At 38.4% G+C, this 20,775-nt stretch overlaps 1 protein-coding gene and 1 long non-coding RNA gene across 6 annotated transcripts in view; both read left to right on the top strand.

The window, feature by feature from the left end:
• NBN (nibrin) overlaps positions 1-14,775 on the top strand; it is a 64,727-nt gene extending 49,952 nt beyond the window's left edge. For all 5 annotated transcript variants that reach the window (XR_014843018.1, XM_021089138.2, XM_085021104.1 and 2 more), the window contains 2 exons: positions 12,787-12,836; positions 14,619-14,775. Coding sequence is in view for 4 of the 5 variants with exons in the window: in XM_021089138.2 (XP_020944797.1) it covers positions 12,787-12,836; positions 14,619-14,649 (81 nt within the window). In the remaining variant the exon portion in view is untranslated. The remainder of the gene's footprint in view (positions 1-12,786; positions 12,837-14,618) is intronic.
• Positions 14,776-14,782: 7 nt separating this feature from the next.
• Positions 14,783-19,819, top strand: LOC146403803 (uncharacterized). The gene is made up of 2 exons (XR_014843019.1): positions 14,783-17,591; positions 18,970-19,819. It is a non-coding gene; the product is annotated as an uncharacterized LOC146403803 (long non-coding RNA).
• The last annotated feature ends 956 nt before the right edge of the window (positions 19,820-20,775 follow it).

A 20,775-nucleotide genomic window follows, 5' to 3' on the forward strand; every position in this document is an offset into this window, starting at 1 on the left:
CCGAGTAGGGATTACTTAATCATATGGTAACTATTTTTAGTTTTTTGAAGAGCCTCCATACTGTTTTCCATAGTGGCTGCACCAGTTTACATTCTCACTTACAGTGTAAGAGGTTCCCTTTTCTCCATATACTATCCAGCATGTACTATTTGTAGACTTTAATGATGGTCATTCTGACCAGTGTGAGGTAGTACTTCAGTGTAGTTTTGATTTGCATTTTTCTGATAATTAGCCATGATGAACATCTTTTCATGTGTCAAGTGGCCATCTGTATGTCTTTTTTGGAGAAATGTCTATTCAGGTCTTCTGCCCATTTTTTGACTGGGTTGCTTGCTTTTTATTATTGAATTATATTAGCTATTCGTATGTTTTGGAAATTAAGCCCTCGTCAGTCCCATCCCATTTGCAAATATTTTCTCCTAATCCGTAGGTTGTCTTTTCATTTTGTTTATGGTTTCCTTTGCTGTGGAAAAGAGTATAAGTTTGATTGGGACCCATTTGTTTATGTTTTATTTCTATTGCCTTGGAAGACTGATGTAATAAATGATTGATATGATGTATATCAGAAAATGTTCTGTCTCTGTTCACTTGTAGGAATTTTATGGTATCTTTTCTTTTTCTGATATGATTTATATCAGAAAATGTTCTGCCTCTGTTCACTTGTAGGAATTTTATGGTGTCTTTTCTTTTTCTGTCCGTGCCCATAGCATGCTGAAGTTCCCAGGCCACAGCAGTAATCTAAGCCACAGTAGTGACAATGCCAGATCCTTAACTGCTAGGCCACCAGGGAACTCCATTGGTGTCCTGTCTTATATTTAGGTCTTTAAGCCATTTTGAATTTATTTATTTTTTATTTTTATTTTTATTTTTTTGCCTTTTGTCTTTTTGTTGTTGTTGTTGTTGTTGCTATTTCTTGGGCCACTCCAGCAGCATATGGAGGTTCCCAGGCTAGGGGTCGAATCGGAGCTGTAGCTACCAGCCTACGCCAGAGCCACAGCAACGCGGGATCCGAGCCGCGTCTGCAACCTACACCACAGCTCATGGCAACACCGGATCGTTAACCCACTGAGCAAGGGCAGGGATCGAACCCGCAACCTCATGGTTCCTAGTCGGGTTCGTTAACCACTGCGCCACGAGGGGAACTCCCTGAATTTATTTTTTATGTGTGGTATGAGTGTGTTTCATTCGTTTATATCCAGCTTTCCCAGCACCACCTGCTGAAGAGACTTTTTCCTCATTGTAAATTCTTGCCTCCTTTATCAAAGATTAATTGTCCTTAGGTGTGTAGATTCATTTCTGGGCTCTCTATCCTGCTCTCTCTTCTGTCTATTGATTCTTTTGCTTGTTTTTATGCCAGTAACACATGGTTTTGATTATTGTAGTTTTGTAGTATTGTCCGACTGTCCAGAACAATTATGCCTCCTGTTTTTTTTTCTTCAAGATTGCTTTGGCAATTCTGGGTCTTTTATGGTTCCATAAAAATTTTAGGATTATTTGTTCTAATTCTATGAAAAGTGTCACAGGTAATCTGATAGAGTTCACATTAAATCTGTAGATTGTTTTGGGCAATATGGCCATTTTAACAATATTAATTCTTCCAATCCAAGAGTGTGGGATATCTTTCCATTTCTTTGAATCATTTCTAGTTTCCTTTATTAATGTTTTGTGGTTCTCAACATATGTCTTTCACCTCCTTGGTGAAGTTTATTCCTCAGTACTTTATTTTAGGGCATATGACTTTAAAAGGAATTGTTTGTTTACTTTCCCTTTCTGTTATTTCATTAGTGTAAAGAAATGTAATGGATTTAATGATAATCTTGCTACCTTGCTGAATTCATTTATCAGTTTTAGTAGTTTTTGTGTGGCATCTTTAGGGTTTCCTCAATTTGATCATATCATCTCCATATAATGACAAATTTACCTCTTCCATACCATTTGAATACCTTTCATTTCTTTTTTCTTGTGTGATTGCTGTGGCTAGGACTCAAATACTACATCTAAGAGAAGTGATGAGATTGGGTATGCTTGTATTGTTCCAGATTTTAGCAGGAAGTCTTTTAGTCTTTCACCATTGAGTTTTACATTGGCTGTGGGTTTGTCATAAATAGCTTTTATTAGATTGTTCCCTCTGTATCCACTTTCATAAAGGTTTTTATGAATGAATGTTGAATTTTATCAAATCCTCTTTCTACATCTGTTGAGATGATCATGTGATTTTTGTCTTTTGTTGATATGGTTGTATTACATTCATTGTCTTTTGTCTCACAGTATTTTTTAATTTCCTTTTTGATCCTTTTTTTTTTTTTTTTTTTTTTCCAGTAACATGTTGTTTAGTCTCCATGTAATTGTTTTTTTCTCATTTCTTTTTCTGTGGTTGATTTCTGGTTTGATGCCGTTGTGGTCAGAAAAGATGCTTGAAAAATAATTTCTATACTTTTAAATTCGTTGAGGCTTGTTTTGTGCCCTACTATGTGGTCAGTCCTAGAGAATATTCCATGTGAACTTGAAAAGAATGTGTATTCTTTTTTTTTTTTTTTTTTTTGGATGTAATGTCCTGAAGCTATCAATTAAGTCCGACTGTTCTGTTATCTCATATAGGATCTGTGTTTTCTTATTGATTTTCTGTCTCGAAGATCTTTCCATTTATGTGAATAGGATGGTAAAGTCTCCTACTGTTACTCTATTCCCATCAATTTCTTTTTTTTTTTTTTTTTATCCAACTACATGACATTTTATTTCTCTCTCTCTCTTTTTTTTTTTTTTTGCTATTTCTTTGGGCTGCTCCCGCGGCATATGGAGGTTCCCAGGCCAGGGGTCGAGTCGGAGCTGTAGCCACTGGCCTATGCCAGAGCCACAGCAACACGGGATCCATGCCGCGTCTGCAACCTACACCACAGCTCACAGCAACGCCGGATCATTAACCCACTGAGCAAGGGCAGGGACCGAACCTGCAACCTCATGGTTCCTAGTCGAATTCGTTAACCACTGCACCACGATGGGAACTCCTTATTTCTCTTTTTTGACCATTTTTTTTAATAATTTTTTTTATTTTCCCACTGTACAGCAAGGGGGTCAGGTTATCCTTACATGTATACATTACAATTACATTTTTCCCCCACCCTTTCTTCTGATGCAACATGAGTATCTAGACAAAGCTCTCAATGCTATTCAGCAGGATCTCCTTGTAAATCTATTCCATCAATTTCTCCTTTTATGTCTGTTAGTATATGTTTATGTATTTGGGTGCTCCTATATTGGGTGAATATATGTTGATGAGTGTGATATCCTCTCCTGGTATTGATCCTTTTATCATTATATAGTGTATAGTGTATTTTTTTTTTTGTCTTTTTTGTTGTTGTTTCTTTTTTTTAAGGCCACACCTGTGGCATATGGAGGTTCCCAGGCTAGGCTTTGAATCAGAGGTGCAGCTGCTGGCCTATACCACAGTCACAGCAACACCAGATCCAAGCCACATCTGCAACCTGCACCACAGCTCACAGCAATGCTGGATCCTTAACCCACTGAGCAAGGCCAGGGATCAAACCTGCATCGTCATGGATGCTAAGTCAAATTCGTTTCTGCTGAGCCACTTTAGTGCTGAGCCACTATTGTAACCTCCACTTTCTTATCATTTCAGCTTGCATGAAAATGTCTTTTTTCCATTCCCTCACTTTCAGTATGTGTGTGGCCTTTTCCCTAAAGTGCATCTCTTTTAGGCAGCGTATTCTAAGCTCTTGTTTTTTTAATCCAGTCTGTCACTCTGTGTCTTTTGATTAAAGCATTCAGTCCATTGATATTTAAAATAATTATTGATAAATATGTATTTATTGCCATTTTAAACTTTGATTTCCCATTGACTTTATATTTCGTTTTTGTCCCTTTTTCTTTTTGTGTTTACTTTTGTAGTTTGTTTTCTTTTTATTCTTTTGTATTATACTTATGTTTTCTTCTGTTTGGTTTTTGTGAAACTGTTGTATGTTTTTTATTTGTGATTTCCCTGTTTTTCAAGTATGTTAACTCTTTCTTACATCTGCTTACTTTAGAGTGGTAAACATATAGACTCAAACACATTCCAGGAGTCATGGAGAGACTACATTTTCTGACCCTCCTCCCTCACATTTATGAGTTTGATATCCTCTTTTGTATCTTTATGTTCATCCTTTTGCTGTTCATTGTGGTCATTTCTTTCACAGAAAGTTTTTTTTTTTTAATGTTTGCTGGCTTATTTAAGTAATTTACATTCCAATTGTGATTTTTCACTTTCCTATAAATTTCCTCTTTTCTGTTTTGGGAAGACCTTTCAAATTCTCCTTTACTTTAGGTTTAGTATTGCTGACTTTAGTTTTTGCTTGTTTGAGAAGTTCTTCATCTCTCCTTCTATTCTAAATGATAGTCTTGCTGGGTGGAGTATCCTAGGTTGTAGATTTTTCCCTTTCAGGACTTTGAATATATCTTTCCACTCCCTTCCAGCCTGCAACCTTTCTGTGGAGAAATCATGTGATACCATTATGGGAATTTCCTTGTAATAACACTTAGTTTCCTCTTGCTGCCTTAAGAATCCTCTCTTTATATTTTCATTATTATGTATTCTATTTATATTATTATAATATGTCTTGGTGTAGGTCTGTTTTGGTTTATTGTGTTCAGGAACTTCTATGCTTCCTGAACCTGGATTTTTTTTTTTTTTCCTTCTTTAGGTTTGGGAAGTTTTCAACCATAATTTCTTCAAATGCATTTTTCAATCCTCTTTTCTCTTTCTTCTCCTTCTGAGATCCCAATTATGTGTAGATTGGCATGCTTTATATTATCCTATAAGTCTCTTATATTCCTTTAATTTTTGGCATTTGAGTTTCCATCTACTGTTCTAATTGGGTGATTTCCATTATTCTATCTTCCAGTTCACTTACTCCTTCTTTTGAATTTTTCATTCTGCTATTCATTGCCTTTAATTCAGCTTTCATTTCTGCAAATGAATTTTGTAATTTTTCTTGGCTCCTCCTCATAGTTTGTAGTGTTTTCTTACAGTAATCTGGATTTCTATAAATAGCCTTTCTTAATTCCTTCAGTATTTTCATTATCTCCTTTTTGAACTCGGTATCTGTAAGACTGAAGATGTCTGTTTCATTGTTTACTCTTTCAGGGGAATTCTCTTTACCTTTTGAGAGTAGTTCCTTTCCTTCATTTTACTTATATTTCTCATGCTTTTTGAGTTTAGGAGAAACAATTATCTCTTGTGGTCTTTAGGACTGATTTTATATAGGAATGTTCCTGTGTAACCTGCTTGGGTTTAATATTTTTTGGTGTGAGGGCTTTGTTTAGTATAGATGCCTGCCACCTCTTATCTCAGTGTATGCTGATTACTATCTCCTTGATAGGATATGTGATTTATGTTGTGGTGACCAGAGCTCTGGTTGTTAATGCCCTGTCAGGGGCTGGGTCTGCTCCCTAGTTGTTGGAGTACATTTCTGAGCTGCAGGTGTGAGATAGGTGTGATTGGAGCATTCCCATTTGGAGAGGAGCCACTGATTATTAGTCTACCAGAGCTGATCACAAGTGAGTGTGCTCTGTTGTGTCACACTTTACCTGTTATGCAGGCTCACAGAGTATACTGTTGTTGCCACTGCCCTCAGCCCTCCCTCAACTGGGGGAATGCCAGAAATTGGCCTTAATGTCTCTCTAGCATGTTATTACAAGGCCACCAGGGCAGATCCACTGAAGTCAGGTTATAGGACTATGGCACACCTGGAACCACTCTAGGAGCAATGGAGCCAGCTCAGACCCTGACCACATTCCCTTCCCCCACCCCCACAACCCCAAAGCCCACAGCTGCTAACACCAGACTGTCCCAGCTGCAGGAGCATCTGTTCATTTGGATGTCCCACAAACACTGAATTTACACAGCCAGTGACAGAGGTGTAAATATATGGCTCACTTAGCCTCTGGGAGAGATTTCAACCCTGCTTCCTAGGTCACATGGCCCCTGGAACTCAATTGTGTTTTCAGCCCTACTTCTTCATTTGGATAGCCTGCTGGTATCTGCTGCTGGGGCCCACCAAGGTGGTGGTCATTGTGGGAACCAACCAAGGCAGTGGCTAGGACACATGAGCCTGCCTAGTTTGGAGCTTCTCCCAGAGCTCTTAGAGGTGGACACCAGCACCACGTGGAAAAAGAGGCTGCAGTGGCAGCCCACCCCCTTTCTTCACAGCCACTTAACATTAATGCTTCTTTTCTATGGTGGGCCTGGGTTTCCACAAACACTCTTGGTTGTTGCTATACCACACTCCAGTCCCTCAGGCTTTCTCCGTGTCACCAATATCAGTCCTCTTCCTGAGGTTGTCCTCTAAACCCTGAGCTCCAACACCAGCAGACACGTGCCTCAAGCTGGGGCAAGCAGGGCGATGACATGGACAGTCTGTGTTGGTCTCACTGTCCTGCTTGCCACAAACTGGTCTCACTGTCCTGCTTGCCACTTCACAGCACTCTCCTGTGAAGTTCCTTTTCTGTCCCAACTGATCTCCCCACCAGTGAGGGGGCTTCCCGGGGTGTGGGAACTTCTCCTATTTTTCAGCTCCCTCACAAGGGTGCAGGTCCCATCCTGCTTCCTCTTTTTTTTTTTCCCTTTCATCTTACCTAGTTACTTAGAGATCTTTCTTGTCTTTTCAGGTGTTTGAGGTCTTTTGCTAGTGTTCAGTAGATTTTCTGTGAGAATTATTCCACATATAGATGCATTTTTGATGTATTTGTGGGAGGAGGAGAGTTCCACATCCTACTACTGCACCATCTTGATTGGCGTCCCTTTTTTTTTTTTGGCCACATGCATGCCCTGTGAAGTTTCCCAAGCCAGGGATCAGACGTGATCCACAGCAATGGCAATGCCAATCCTTAACCTATTAGGCCACCCAAGAATTCCCCCCCCTTTCTTTTTTGAAAGAATGAGTAGCTTTATTATTTAGAAGCTTGCTTTCCAAAAAATTATGGTATTACACAGAAGATTGAAGAAATTAAAATCCTAATTCTGATTATCCATTGAGACATTAAGTGTATAGTCTTCCCGAAATCTCTTCATTGAGGAGTGAGAGGCAGGGACAGTGTAGGAAGGGAGATAGAGACTAATAGAAGGAAGTAAAACTGAAAGCATTGCTGAATTTTTATAAATGTTTCTTCCTTCTAGGGTGTTTCCTATGATCCCTAAATATGAAAAACACCATCAGTTTAAAATCAATATTTGTTTCAAACTGCTCATTTTGATTTTAGATACTGTTGTTTTGGTTCCTTGCTATGAAGATGGAGGAAATTATGTGTAGTTTCTGTGCTTCCCTTTCCCCACTTCATGTCAGCCCCCTTTTCCTCCCCCTTTTAGGTGACTTTCCTGCCTGTGGTTTTTCTTAAGCTTCAAAGTCAGTAACAGTCAGAACATATCTGTGTTGATCATTCTCCCTTTCTTTTTCCTGGAATGCGGTGTGCTCTTTTGGTTTGTAGATGCAGTTCTTTTTTGTTTCAAGGAACTTTTCTGTTATATCTTTTAAAACATTTTTTATATTTGCTGGGTTCTCTACAGTTAAAACATAACTCTACTTTTATTAATTCACTTTTTCCCTCCACATTGATTTCTTCTTCATTCCTTATGGCTTTCTTAAGCTTTCACTATAGCAGAAATTCAGATTTCAGTTGTATTACAGTTTTCTTCCTCACCAGCTATGTTATGTGACCTTGAGAAAATTACTTAGCTTTTTTGTACCTGTTTCCTCCTGTGCAGAATGAGAACAATAATAGTACCTCTATTTTACAGGCTTTTTGTGAGAGTTACATAAGGTGCTACTAATAAAAGTATTTATAACAGCAGAAACAGTGTGGGTATTTCTCATTTATTTAATCCTGAAGTGGTGTGTTAGAGTTCTCAGTTTATTTACTTAGCATTCATTCCCATTTAATTTCATTGTGGTTTTTTCATCATCAACTTTTTTGTTCTTATTTTATTACTTTCCTGTTCTTCTTAATCTTTTTGAAATTTTTTCTATTTTGGGGTTATTATTTCTTGCAGATTCTCTGTCTTTTGCATGTTCTGTTCCAGTCTCTCTCTTTTTTTCCCATCTGAATGCAGAGTGTCTTTGCTGTTTTCTCTCATGTTGCAGCTGTTTGAAGTAAAATACCCTGTCCAGATATCATTTGCTCTATGGAACATCATATGACATTCTATGCAAGTATTACTTTCTAAAGCCAGTTTGTGAGGCAAAAGTTGAATGTGATTGTATGCACTCCTATCCATGTTAGCTTGTTCATAAAGAACAGAATTATCAGAGTTCCCATTGTGGCTCATTGGTTAACGAATCTGATTAGCATCCATGAAGACACAGGTTCAATCCCTGGCCTTGCTCAGTGGGTTAGGGATCTGATATTGCTGTGGGCTGTGGTGAGGGTCACAGATACAGCTCAGATTCTGTGTTGCTGTGGCTGTGGCTGTGGCTGTGGCTGTGGCCAGCAGCTACAGCTCTGATTCAGCCCCTAGCCTGGGAATCTCTATATGCCATGGCTGTGGCCCTAAAGAAGCCAAAAAAAAAAAAAAAAACAACAACAACAAAAATTATCCTGGTGGCCTCACAGTGTCATTATGGCAATATGCTTACAGGCCCATTGCTTGTTCCATCTAATTTCTATTTCTTTTTTTTTTTTTTTATTTTTTAATTTTTATTTATTTATTTATTTATTTGGGTCTTTTTGCCATTTATTGGGCTGCTCCCGTGGCATGTGGAGGTTCCCAGGCTAGGGGTCTAATCAGAGCTATAGCTGCCGGCCTACGCCAGAGCCACAGCAACGCGGGATCTGAGCCGAGTCTGCAACCTACACCCAGCTCACAGCAACACCAGATTGGTAACCCACTGAGCAAGGGCAGCGATCGAACCCGCAACCTCATGGTTCCTAGTCGGATTCGTTAACCACTGCACCACGATGGGAACTCCCCTAATTTCTATTTCTATTGCCTGAGGGCATTGAATAGAGGAAATGGGGTGCTCAGGTGAAGCTATGTGTAGGTCTTTCTTGGGACTAGATTTAAATATGTACCAGGGAGTATATCCTTTCCCAGAAGAGAATAACCTAGTACTTTAGATTATTTGACTAATTTGTTAAGGATGCCTGGAACCTATGCCTTTGGTGTGTCAGTCCCACTTACTCATTCTCCATGCCATTGGTCCCTTCTCAGCAGTCCATCAGCAGTTGTTTTCTCTTTCCTGCTGAGGCTATTTTTTCCCAAATTTGTACTATTAGTAAGAATTCTCAGATTTAGACAGGTGGATTTTTGTTTGTTTGTTTTTTAGACTTTTGCTAATACTTTTTTTTCTATTTTTTATTACTCAAATGAATATTTCCCATCTGTAGTTGTATAATGATCATAACAATCCAATTTCACAGGATTTCCATCCCACAGCCCAAGCACATCTCCCCACCCCCCAAACTGTCTCCTCTGGAGACCATAAGTTTCTCAGTGTCTGTGAGTCAGCATCTGTTCTGCAAAGAAATTGTCTGTCCTTTGTTCAGATTCTACAGGCCAGTGAAAGCATTTGATGTTGGTGTCTCATTGTATGGCTGACTTCACTTAGCATGATAATTTCTAGGTCCATCCATGTTGCAAAAAATGCTGGTATTTCATTCTTTTTAATGGCTGAGTAATAGTCTATTGTGTATATTTACCACATCTTCTTTATCCACTCCTCTGTTGATGGACATTTAGGTTGTTGCCATGTCTTGGCTATTGAAAAGAGTGCTGCAGTGAACATTGGAGTGCATGTGTCTTTGTGAGACATGGTTTTCTCTGGATAGATGCCCAGAAGTGAGATTGCAGGATCAAATGGTAGTTCTATTTTTAGTTTTCTGAGGACTCTCCATACTGCTTTCCACAGTGGTTGCACCAATTTACAATCCCACCAACAGTGTAATAGGGTTCCTTTTTCTCCACACCCTATCCAGTACTTTTTGTTTGTAGACTTTTTGATGATGACCATTCTGACTGGTGTAAGGTGGTACCTCATAGTGGTTTTGATTTGCATTTCTCTAATAATGAGTGATGTTTAACATCTTTTCATGTGTTTTGTGGCCATCCATATGTCTTCTTTGGAGAATTATCTGTTGAGATCTTCTGTCCATTTTTGGATGGGGTTGTTTGTTTTTTTGGTATTGAGCTGTAGGAGGTGTTTATAAATTTTTGGAGATTAATCCCTTATCAGTTGCTTCACTTGCAAAGATTTTCTCCCATTCTGTGGGTTGTCTTTTCGTTTTGGTTAGGGTTTCCTTTGCTGTGCAGAAATTTTGAAGTTTGATAAGGTCTCATTTGTTTATTTGTGTTTTTATTGTCAATACTCTAAGTGGTGGATCTGAGAAGATGTTGCTGTCGTTTATGTCAGAGAGTGTTTGGCCTATGTTTTCCTCTAAGCGTTTTAGAGTGTCTGGTCTTATATCTAGGTCTTAAATCCATTTTATTTTTGTGTATGGTGTTAGGGAGTGTTCTAATTCCATTCTTTTCCATGTGGCTGTCCAGTTTTCCCAGCACCACTTATTGAACAAGCTGTCCTTTCTCCATTGTATATTCTTGCCTCCTTTGTCATAGATGAGTTGGCTGTAGGTGTGTGGGTTGAATTCTGGGCTTTCTATCTTGTTCCACTGATCTCTGTTTCTGTCTTTGTGCCAGTACCATACGGTTTTGATGATTGTTGCTTTGTAGTATAGTCTGAAGTCCAGGAGCCTGATTCCTCTAGCTTCATTTTTCTTTTTCAGGATGTCTTTGGCTATTCTGGGTCTTTTGTGCTTCCAAACAAACTTTAATATATTTTGTTCGTGTTCTGTGAAAAATGTCCTTGGTAATTTGATAGGAATTGCATTGAATCTGTATATTGCCTTAGATAGTATAGTCATTTTGATAATATTAACTCTTCCAATCCACGAGCATGGTATATCTTTCCATCTATTTGTGTCATCTTTGATTTCTTTCATCAGTGTCTTATAGTTTTCAGAGTATAGGTCTTTTGTCTCTTTAGGTAGGTTTACTCCTAGGTATTTTATTCTTTTGGATATGATGGTAAACGGGATGGCTTCCCTAATTTCTTTTTCTGCTCTTTCATTGTTAGTGTATAGAAATGCAGTTTTGTAGCACCTTTTAATGGGCTGGTGGGGGGTGTTTGGAATCAGTTGCGTCAGTTTTTTGGTTCTTTGTACAGCCACCTTTTTGAAGTTTATGGCTTGGCGTTATGCTTTTCTTGATTAATTATAGCTGTGGAGTTTTATTTGTTCTTGGATGGGGAGGAGTTGAGAGAATGATTGTGCAGCTGGTAACTTTTTTCCATCTTTCATTTATTTCATTAGCATTAGTACAGAGAGAGGATATGCTCTAGATTTATTCCACCAAATCGTTCCTATTTCTGCTAAAGCAATTTGCTCTTTAAATAGAGTTGACTTTCTTCTTCTGCATGTCTATAGCTTCTACATATAAATGTGCTACTGTCTTGATGTCTCATTTCTCTAGGCTTGCACCAGCTACTCTTCTGTATTCCCTGCCTTTTGTTCTTTTTCAGCCCCGTCTTAGTTTTCATACTCACCTAGTTCCCGTACTTTCCTTGAATTTTGTCTGTTTTCATTCTGTGCATTAAACATAATGATTATTTGAACTCTATCCACCCTGATTTGAATTTTTAAAGACTGTGAGTTGGAGTTCTTGCAAGCCATTGAAAAAGTCCAGTAATGGAAGGATTTCGGTTTTTCAATACTATTTTACTTAATATTTTTACTAAGATATATAAGATAAAGCTGACTTTTCTTTACTATATTAAAGTTTAAAATTAGCATCCTCTGACAGGAAACCTTTAAGACTATTTAGGATAATGATAACAGTAGTTTTTTTGACAACTGCTGTACTTATTAGAAAATGTAAAATGATATAAGAATGAATGGAAAATCATTCTCTGAGTTTGAATCTCTGCAAGTCATTCTTCTAGGCCCTTTCCAAAGACTCAGAAGCAGTGTAACAGCCTGGTTAATAGCTGGGGCTCTTATTCAGGTAGACCTATACAATCTCAGTTCTTCCATGTGACAGATTTTTTATTTTCTGCATGTTACTTAACCCAAGTCACTGTTCCTTTATTGGTTAAAATTGGGACAGTAGTGTAAAAGTAGTGATGAATTAGATAAAGATTAAATGAAATTTTTTTAGAAACAGTTTTAAGTTAGTATTTGGAAATACACAGATTTAAATTACTGATATACAAACTATCTGCATTCAGAAAACTTATGGTCTTTCTTTTAGTGGAGCTGTAGTATAATTATAACAGATGTAGAAATTGATAAGCATCTAGGAGTTATATAGATGTAGAAATTGATAAGCATCTAGGAGTTATATAGATGTAGAAATTGATAAGCATCTAGGAGTTAAAGTTTTGTGGGAGTTCTTCACAGCAGATGTTACTTTTAATTTTCTCTCTCCTTTTTTTTTTCTTTGCTTTTTAGGGCCACACCTTTGGTATATGGAAGTTCCCAGGCTAGGAGTCAAATTGGAGCTGCAGCTGCTGGCCTACACCATAGCCACAGCAACGCCAGATCCAACCATGCCTGTGACCTATACCACAGCTCACAGCAATGCCAGATCCTTAACCCACTGAGAAAGTTCTTTAATTAGAGAACTCTTGCAGTAGTCTTGGCATGAAGTGAAAAGACCAGAAATGACTGTGATCACTCACCATAGCAGTTTCACTAACTATATTTTCCTCATTGAACAAGTGTTTGAAATTATGTTAATTTTGACAGGTTCAAAATCAACATGCAAAAGAAGAATCTCTTGCTGATGATCTCTTTAGGTAAAGTTTTATTTCAGCTTTCTCATGTATCTTTGTATATAAAATTCATTTCTATTCATAGGGTTTAAATATTTGTTTCTTCTCTCCTTAGAAATAGACACTTAGGGAGTTCCCGTCGTGGCGCAGTGGTTAACGAATCCGACTAGGAACCATGAGGTTGCAGGTTCGGTCCCTGCCCTTGCTCAGTGGGTTAACGATCTGGCGTTGCCGTGAGCTGTGGTGTAGATTGCAGACTTGGCTCGGATCCTGCGTTGCTGTGGCTCTGGCATAGGCCGGTGGCTACAGCTCCGATTCAACCCCTAGCCTGGGAACCTCCATGTGCCGCAGGAGCGGCCCAAGAAATAGCAGCAACAACAACAACAACAACAAAAAGACAAAAAAAAAAAAAAAAAAAAAAAAAGAGAGAGACAAAAAAAATAAAAAATAAAAAAAAAAGAAATAGACACTTAGTACCTTTACCTAAAGAATATTTTGTCTTGTTTTTAATAAATGTATTTCTTTTTACTACTTGAGTACATCTTAATGAAGTTTATTGGATACAGCTTCAAGGTTTGGGCTTAATTCGCTTGTACTGTATCCCAAGATATTTAAAACTTATATGGGGCATTTAGGCAAAAGTTTTCTGAGCTGGGTGAATTTGGATGATAAATTTATAAGATTTTCAGTTCTCAGTAGAATTATGAATGAATGAGTTTTGAAATAAGACAAGTAAATACCAGACCATTTGTTTACTTTTTATTTGACACATACGTTCCAATAAGAGGCTGGATTTGAGTTTCAAAGCAGATTTTTGTGGAAGTGTTAGAGGAGTTGTAAAGTGGGATTATGATTCAATTCTGATTTAGTTTTTTTGGCATTTGTGCAGGCCCAACAAACCTTATAATAATTTGCTCTCAAATACTTATAAAATACAATATTATAGATAGATTCTGACTAGGGGAGAATAATATTGTACCAAAAAATACTCTGTTTTTGAGTCTGTTTTGTAGCAAATTTGATTCTTTAATTTCATTATTGAAAGTATTGACAAATAGTGCTCATTTTCATAAGTAAAATCAGATGAAAATATATAGTTGCCAACCTATGTTTGTTTAATTGCTATAGGAGAAAATTTCATAAAATAATTATATTTTAGGTTCATTATGCTCCTTTGTACAAATGGTATAATTTTTTTTTTTTTTTTTTTTTGTCTTGTTGTTGTTGTTGTTGCTATTTCTTGGGCCACTCCTGCGGCATATGGAGGTTCCCAGGCTAGGGGTTGAATCGGAGCTGTAGCCACCGGCCTACGCCAGAGCCACAGTAACGCGGGATCGAGCCGCGTCTGCAACCTACACCACAGCTCACGGCAACGCCGGATCGTAACCCACTGAGCAAGGGCAGGGACCGAACCCGCAACCTCATGGTTCCTAGTCGGATTCGTTAACCACTGCGCCACGACGGGAACTCCACAAATGGTGTAATTTAATTTGGGGATGGAGAGGTATATTTGAAGCCATCCTTGGAAGAAGTATAAAAACATGTATTTTTAAACTATTGTTTTCATCAGTTATTTTAATGCTTCTACAGGATGTTTTGATGTTTTATTTTTGCCAAATATTTATCAAAGCAACATCAAAAGGATAAATGACAATAAAAATATCAGTGCTTAATATCTAATCCTAAGAATAAAATTAGCATTCTTATTCTGTTTGTCAAAGTGTGACTATATTTTCAAAGCCCTTTAAGTGAGAAAAATGCTATCATTTATCTTGGTATTATTTATCCCCATTTCTTTCCTTGCAGATATAATCCTAATGTAAAAAGAAGAAGATAAAGAAGCCATGGAAGAACATTTTCTATTAAGCATTTACTTTGGGTTATCTCTGGGATATATGCGTATAGTGTATAGAAGATTTAAGTATATGACCTAAATTTGTTAAATAAAATGCACAAAATTCCATTTCTTTCTTTTTTTTCTTTTTTTTCTTTTTTTTTTTTTGTCTGTTCTAGGGCCCCATATGCGGCATATGGAGGTTACCTGGCTAGGGGGTCTAATTGGAGCTATTGCCGCTGGCCTACGCCAGAGCCACAGCAACGCCAGATCTGAGCTGGGTCTGCAACATACACCACAGCTCACAGCAATGCCAGATCCTTAACCCTCTGAGCGAGGCCAGGGATCGAACCCGAAACCTCATGGTTCATACTCAGATTCGTTAACCACTGAGCCACGACAGGAACTCCTTTATTTCTTTTATATGTGACAGTTTTGTTCTGTTTTCAGTCTGTGTTATCTCATCTCTTATGATAATTCTTTTCATTTTTAAATGAGATTTTATTTATCAGTTAATATAGTCATAATTAATATAGTCAAAATCTGAAAGTACAAAAGGGCAAAAGATTAAAAGGTCTCCTTTCTACCACTGTCCTAGCTGTTTGCTTCCCCTCCTTTGAAAAAAATTCATGATACTCATTTCAAATGAGTCTTTACAGAAATTTTTAGTGCCTATTCAAATTTCTATGCTATCATTTTTCAGTAATTTCCTACAAAAATAATAGCATAATATGTATAATGTTCTCTATCATGCTCTTTTTTACTGACTAAATTGAAAGGTTATAGTCATAATAACATAATTTTTTTTCTTTCAATTATTTTTTCTTTTCCATTATGCTGTAATCTTCCCTGAGTAGAAGTAACCCAGGTGGAATGGATTCAGTGTTGAAGATAGCACCAAAACATTATTCTAGTAATGGAAACAAAAGTGGAAGACTTCATCAGGCTTGTGGATAAACCTCTCTAGAATGAGATAAGACTTGTTTGATGATGTTCTGAGCTGCTTAGAATGCTATTTTCTTTTGTTTTGTTTTGTTATCTGTGAAGTAGAAATGGTAAGATTGTCTTTTTTCTTATAGGAAGATAAGAAAAAAATCAATGCCTTTTTTCAAATTTTGTCACATGGACAGCTTTAGTTGTACATTCAAATTAAAGTTGTACTTCCCATGTGGCTCGCAGCAGAATTAGATTATTCTTTTATATCAACTCTAAAAACTGATGCATTTTGTCTTAGGAGGTAGAACAAGCTTTTTGTGCTGACTGAAAACTTCCTAGTCTCACATAGGTTCTACCTAATCTAACTTTTTAGGTTGTGAGAGATAGAAAAGTATGAAAAGTTATATCATAAATTAATATGTAGTGTTGCTTGATCCTCATGGAAGATTCAGTATGCCTTCATATTCAACAAAGGAAAATCACCGCATTTCTGGCTAAGATACTTTGCACTCTTTTGTTTTGTTTTGTTTTTTGCTTTTTAGGGCCATACCTGCTGCATGTGGAAGGAAGTTCCCAGGGTAGGGGTCAAATTGGAGCTACTGCTGCTGGCCTGTGCCACAGCAGCAGCAATGCAGGATCTGAGCTGCATCTTTGATCTACACCACCGCTCAAGGCAGTGCCAGATCCCCCACCCACTGAGCAAGGCCAGGGATCAAACCCGCCTCCTCATGGATACTGGTCAGGTTCCTTAGTGCCTGAACCACAAGGGGAATTTGATACTTTGTAGTCTTGGTCAGCCTTTAGAACATGTTTCTTTCAGGAGATAGTTTGTAAATGTCATAGTTTTTTCTGTTTTGTTTGTTTCATTACCCCTTCAAATTATTTGTTGAGGAAAATTATTAAATATGTATTTTATATAAAACATTGCCTCCTACAACACTGAAAGAATTCAAAGATTAATGAATAATGGGCTCTCTACTCTCTAGGTATAATCTAAAAGCACAAACACTCCAGGACTTATGATCTAAGTTTCTAAAAGTCCTTTAAGTTCTGTTTAACGTAGAAAATGTTGTTAAATAGATGGAAGATGTTTGCTTTGCATACATCCTTAAGTGGTGCACAATTTTAATAAAGCTGTTAGCTCTGCCCTGAACAACTTCAGTCACAGAAATGCTTATACTTTTTTCCACTGGCTTTATTGGGCACTCTTTTTTCCTAAGCCTTTATGTGTTTTTAAGAGAAAGAGAAGGAGCTATGATTTGCCACCTTCCTTTCTTCCTTAGTCAGATGAGTTGGAACTGTGACCCCATTTTTGACCGGGGTTGCGTAGGTGGAGGGAGGAAAGAGGTAGTCTGACCTTTGGCCTCAATCTAATTGTCCATTGCCTAGCTGCACTTTTTTTGAAGCATACCCCCTTCCCTTTCTTTAGGCATAATATTCTTTCTACCCAAAAATATCTTCCTTACAGATTTCTTCCCAGTTCCACAACTTAGACCTTGTGGTTAACTGGTCACACTAGTGGGGATCTATATCTGCTTATTTGAATGATCATATCCATATTTTCCTTCCAAAGAGACTGAAGCACGTTGAGACTTAAGTCTTCTTGTCCCTCAAGTTTAACATGTCTGCTTGTATAACTTGCTTTTGAATATTTCTGTCTTTTTTGTCAGGCTACCAACTGTGAATTCATAAACATAATGCTCTGCTTAACTTTATAAGTGGATGATGTGGAGTAAGCAAACTTATTGGAAGTTATTTTACTGCTCTAAACCATGGAATTGAATGTCACTCCGGTTTCTCTGTCACTGTATAGGCTGGCCTCCCAAACTAGGGAAACAACACTTCTTTAAAATAGTGTTGGGATGCTCCTGTTGTGGCTCAGTGGTAACGAATACATGAGGATGTGTATTCAATCCCTGGCCTCGCTCAGTGGGTTAAGGATCCATTGTTGCTGTGTACTGCAGTGTAGGTCACAGACGCAGCTTAGATCTGGTGTTGCTGTGGTGTAGGCTGGCAGCTGCGGCTCTGATTAGACCCCTAGCCTGGGAACTTCCATATTTCGCACTTGTGGCCCTAAAAAGGAAAAAAAATAAAATGAAATAGATTGTTGGGTTTGTTAATAAATTACAAGATTTTAACTGTTGGGGCAAGAGGTGTCTGGACTGTTGAGGAGCTACAGATAATTTCTGAAAGGGAATTTCTTTTCTTTCTTTCTTTTTTTTTTTTTTTTTTTTTTTTTTTTGTCTTTTTGCCTTTTCTAGGGCTGCTCCCGCGGCATATGGAGGTTCCCAGGCTAGGGGGTCTAATCGAAGCCGTAGCCATCGGCCTACACCAGAGCCACAGCAACTCAGGATTTAAGCTGAGTCTGCAACCTACACCACAGCTCACGGCAACGCCGGATCCTTAACCCACTGAGTAAGGCCAGGGATTGAACCCACAATCTCATGGTTCCTGGTCAGATTCGTTAACCACTGAGCCACGACGGGAACTCCTGAATGGGAATTTCTAAATCAGTATGTTAATTACGTTTAAAACATTAAGAAATGGAAGCTAGAGACATTTTGACACTGAACTTTAATTGAAGTAATTAGAAACCACTATAAGTGTTTTAAGCAGGAAAGGATTTAGTAGAAAGAATTAGATGATTAAAATGGCTAAAATAGGAGAAGGTTTTTGTCTGGGCCTTCAATGAAAACTCCCAGAACAATTTAGAGGAGACATCAGGTTGCCTCTAACTCTGAGACCTCACTAGAGCTATGTGTATAAGAATAGAGCCGTGTACCTGTGATTCAGAGAGCAAGAAGCTGAAATCAATATTACTGAAGCTGTTCAGTTGTCTGGAGAATAAGGAATGGAACAATACTACAAGGGAAGACATTTTTCTATAACTTCTGGTAAGCAAAGGCAGCAAAAGGGATAGGAAGTTATCCCTTTTGGATAACTTAGAAAGTGAGAAGTCTCTGCCTCACTCTCAACCTCCAGATCTTGGGAGAATGGCATCTACTTGGCAGAAATAATTAACATACTTGCAAGTTCTCCCTATTTGCAGGTGGAATTCCAGCTGCAAGGGAGTCAGGAGAATGTAGTTTTTAAGATTCTCAGCCTCCCTAGGAAGTAGAATAAGGTGAACCAATAGACAATTTCTAGTGTAGGCATCAAGATTAATTAAGACACATTTTTTAAAGATTAAGACATTGTCAAAATAGTGTTAAGGGGTTTTAGGGGTTCCTGTCATGGCGCAGTGGTTAATAAATCCAACTAGGAACCATGAGGTTGCGGGTTCAATCCCTGGCCTTGCTCAGTGGGTTAAGGATCCAGTGCTGCCGTGAGCTGTGGTGTGGGTTGCAGACGTGGCTCAGATCCTGTGTTGCTGTGGCTCTGGTGTAGCCCAGTGGCTACAGCTCCTATTAGACCCCTAGCCTGGAAACCTCCATATGCCGAGGGAAGCGGCCCTAGAAAAGACAAAAGGGGGGGGGTTATAAACACTAAATTATGATAGTGACACAGGAGAGAACATGGACACTTTAGGATTTAACAGGGCTTATTGATTGGGAAAATGGAACCATTTGAGTCTCTTGCTTCATAATTAGGTCGTGAAACTGGTGGAATATATATGGTCTCCTTTTTAGAGCCACACCCATGACCTATGGAGGTTCCCAGGCTAGCAGTCAAATCATAACTGTAGCCGCTAGGCTATACCACAGCTACAGCAACACCAGATCCAAGCTTCGTCTTCAACCTACACCACAGCTCACAACAATGCCCAATCCTCAACCCACTGAGTGAGGCCAGGGATCAAACCTGTGTCCTCTGGAGTACTAATCAGATTGGTTTCTACAGAGCTACTGCTGGAACTCCCCCACAGTCTCTTTCTAAGGACGATTGCTTACCTATACCAGTAAGAGGATTCTGATAGCTCCCATCTGCAAAACTTGGTCACTGTTTTCCCCTAATGTTATTACCATCGTAACGGGTATGTAGTGCTGTCTCATTTTGGTTTTAATTTGTATTACTCTTAATTACTATAAATGAGTTAGAGAAGTTTTTTTTATATTCTGGATGCAGGTCTTTTGTCATATATGTATTGAGACTATTTTTCCTAGCCTTTATTTTTTATTTTCATATTTAATTGTTTTTTTGATGTTTTTTGATGAACGCACGTTTTAAATTTTGATAGTCAAACATCAGTTTTTTAAGTCTGACACATTGTGAATAAATTTTTGAGTATTGTATGAAATACAGGTCTCAGTTCATTTTATTACCATGTAAGTATCCAGCCTAGTACCGTTTGTAGGAAGAATGATTTTTTTTCCTCTTTAAGTTACTATGGCAACTTTGTAAAAAATTAATTAACCATGTGTAGGAGGTTCTGTTTTCTAGATTCTTTCCTGCTTCATTGATCTGTCTGTCCATCCTTACACAAACACCACCACACTGTCTTGAATTGCTGAAGCTGTTAATTAAATCTTGAAATCAGATACTGTCAGTCCTTGAAACTTGTCAATTTCTATCAAGAATATATGCTAGGATTTTAATTGGGATTATATTGAATCTAAAACTTGATTTGGGAAGACTTGACATCTTAAAAGTATTCAGTTTAATCCATGAACATAATATACTTATTAATTTCTTTTTCTTTTCCTTTCCTGCTTTTTTTAGGGCCTCACCCATGGTTTTGTGTTTTTTTTTTTTTTTGGCTTTTGTCTTTTGTTGTTGTTGCTATTTCTTGGGCCGCTCCCGCGGCATATGGAGGTTCCCAGGCTAGGGGTTGAATCGGAGCTGTAGCCACCAGCCTACGCCAGAGCCACAGCAACGCGAGATCCAAGCCACGTCTGCAACCTACACCACAGCTCACTGCAACGCCGGATCGTTAACCCACTGAGCAAGGGCAGGGACCGAACCCGCAACCTTATGGTTCCTAGTCGGATACGTTAACCACTGCGCCACGACGGGAACTCCCCTAGGGCCTCACCCATGGTTTATGGAAGTTCCCAGGCTAGGGGTCAAATCAGAGCTGCAGCTACCAGCTTACACCACAGCCACAGTATCGCAGGATCTGCAACCTACACCACAGCTCATAGAAAACGGGATCCTTAACCCACTGAGTGAGGCCAGAGGTTGAATCCACATCCTCATGATTACTAGTTGGATTCATTTCCACTGAGCCATGACAGGACATCCCAGATCTTTAAT

This window comes from Sus scrofa, chromosome 4, assembly GCF_054392235.1.
Source record: "Sus scrofa isolate SSC_HxYL_T2T_F1_AM1 chromosome 4, Sscrofa_HxYL_maternal_Yorkshire_Landrace_v2.0, whole genome shotgun sequence".
Taxonomy (NCBI): Eukaryota; Metazoa; Chordata; class Mammalia; order Artiodactyla; family Suidae; genus Sus; species Sus scrofa.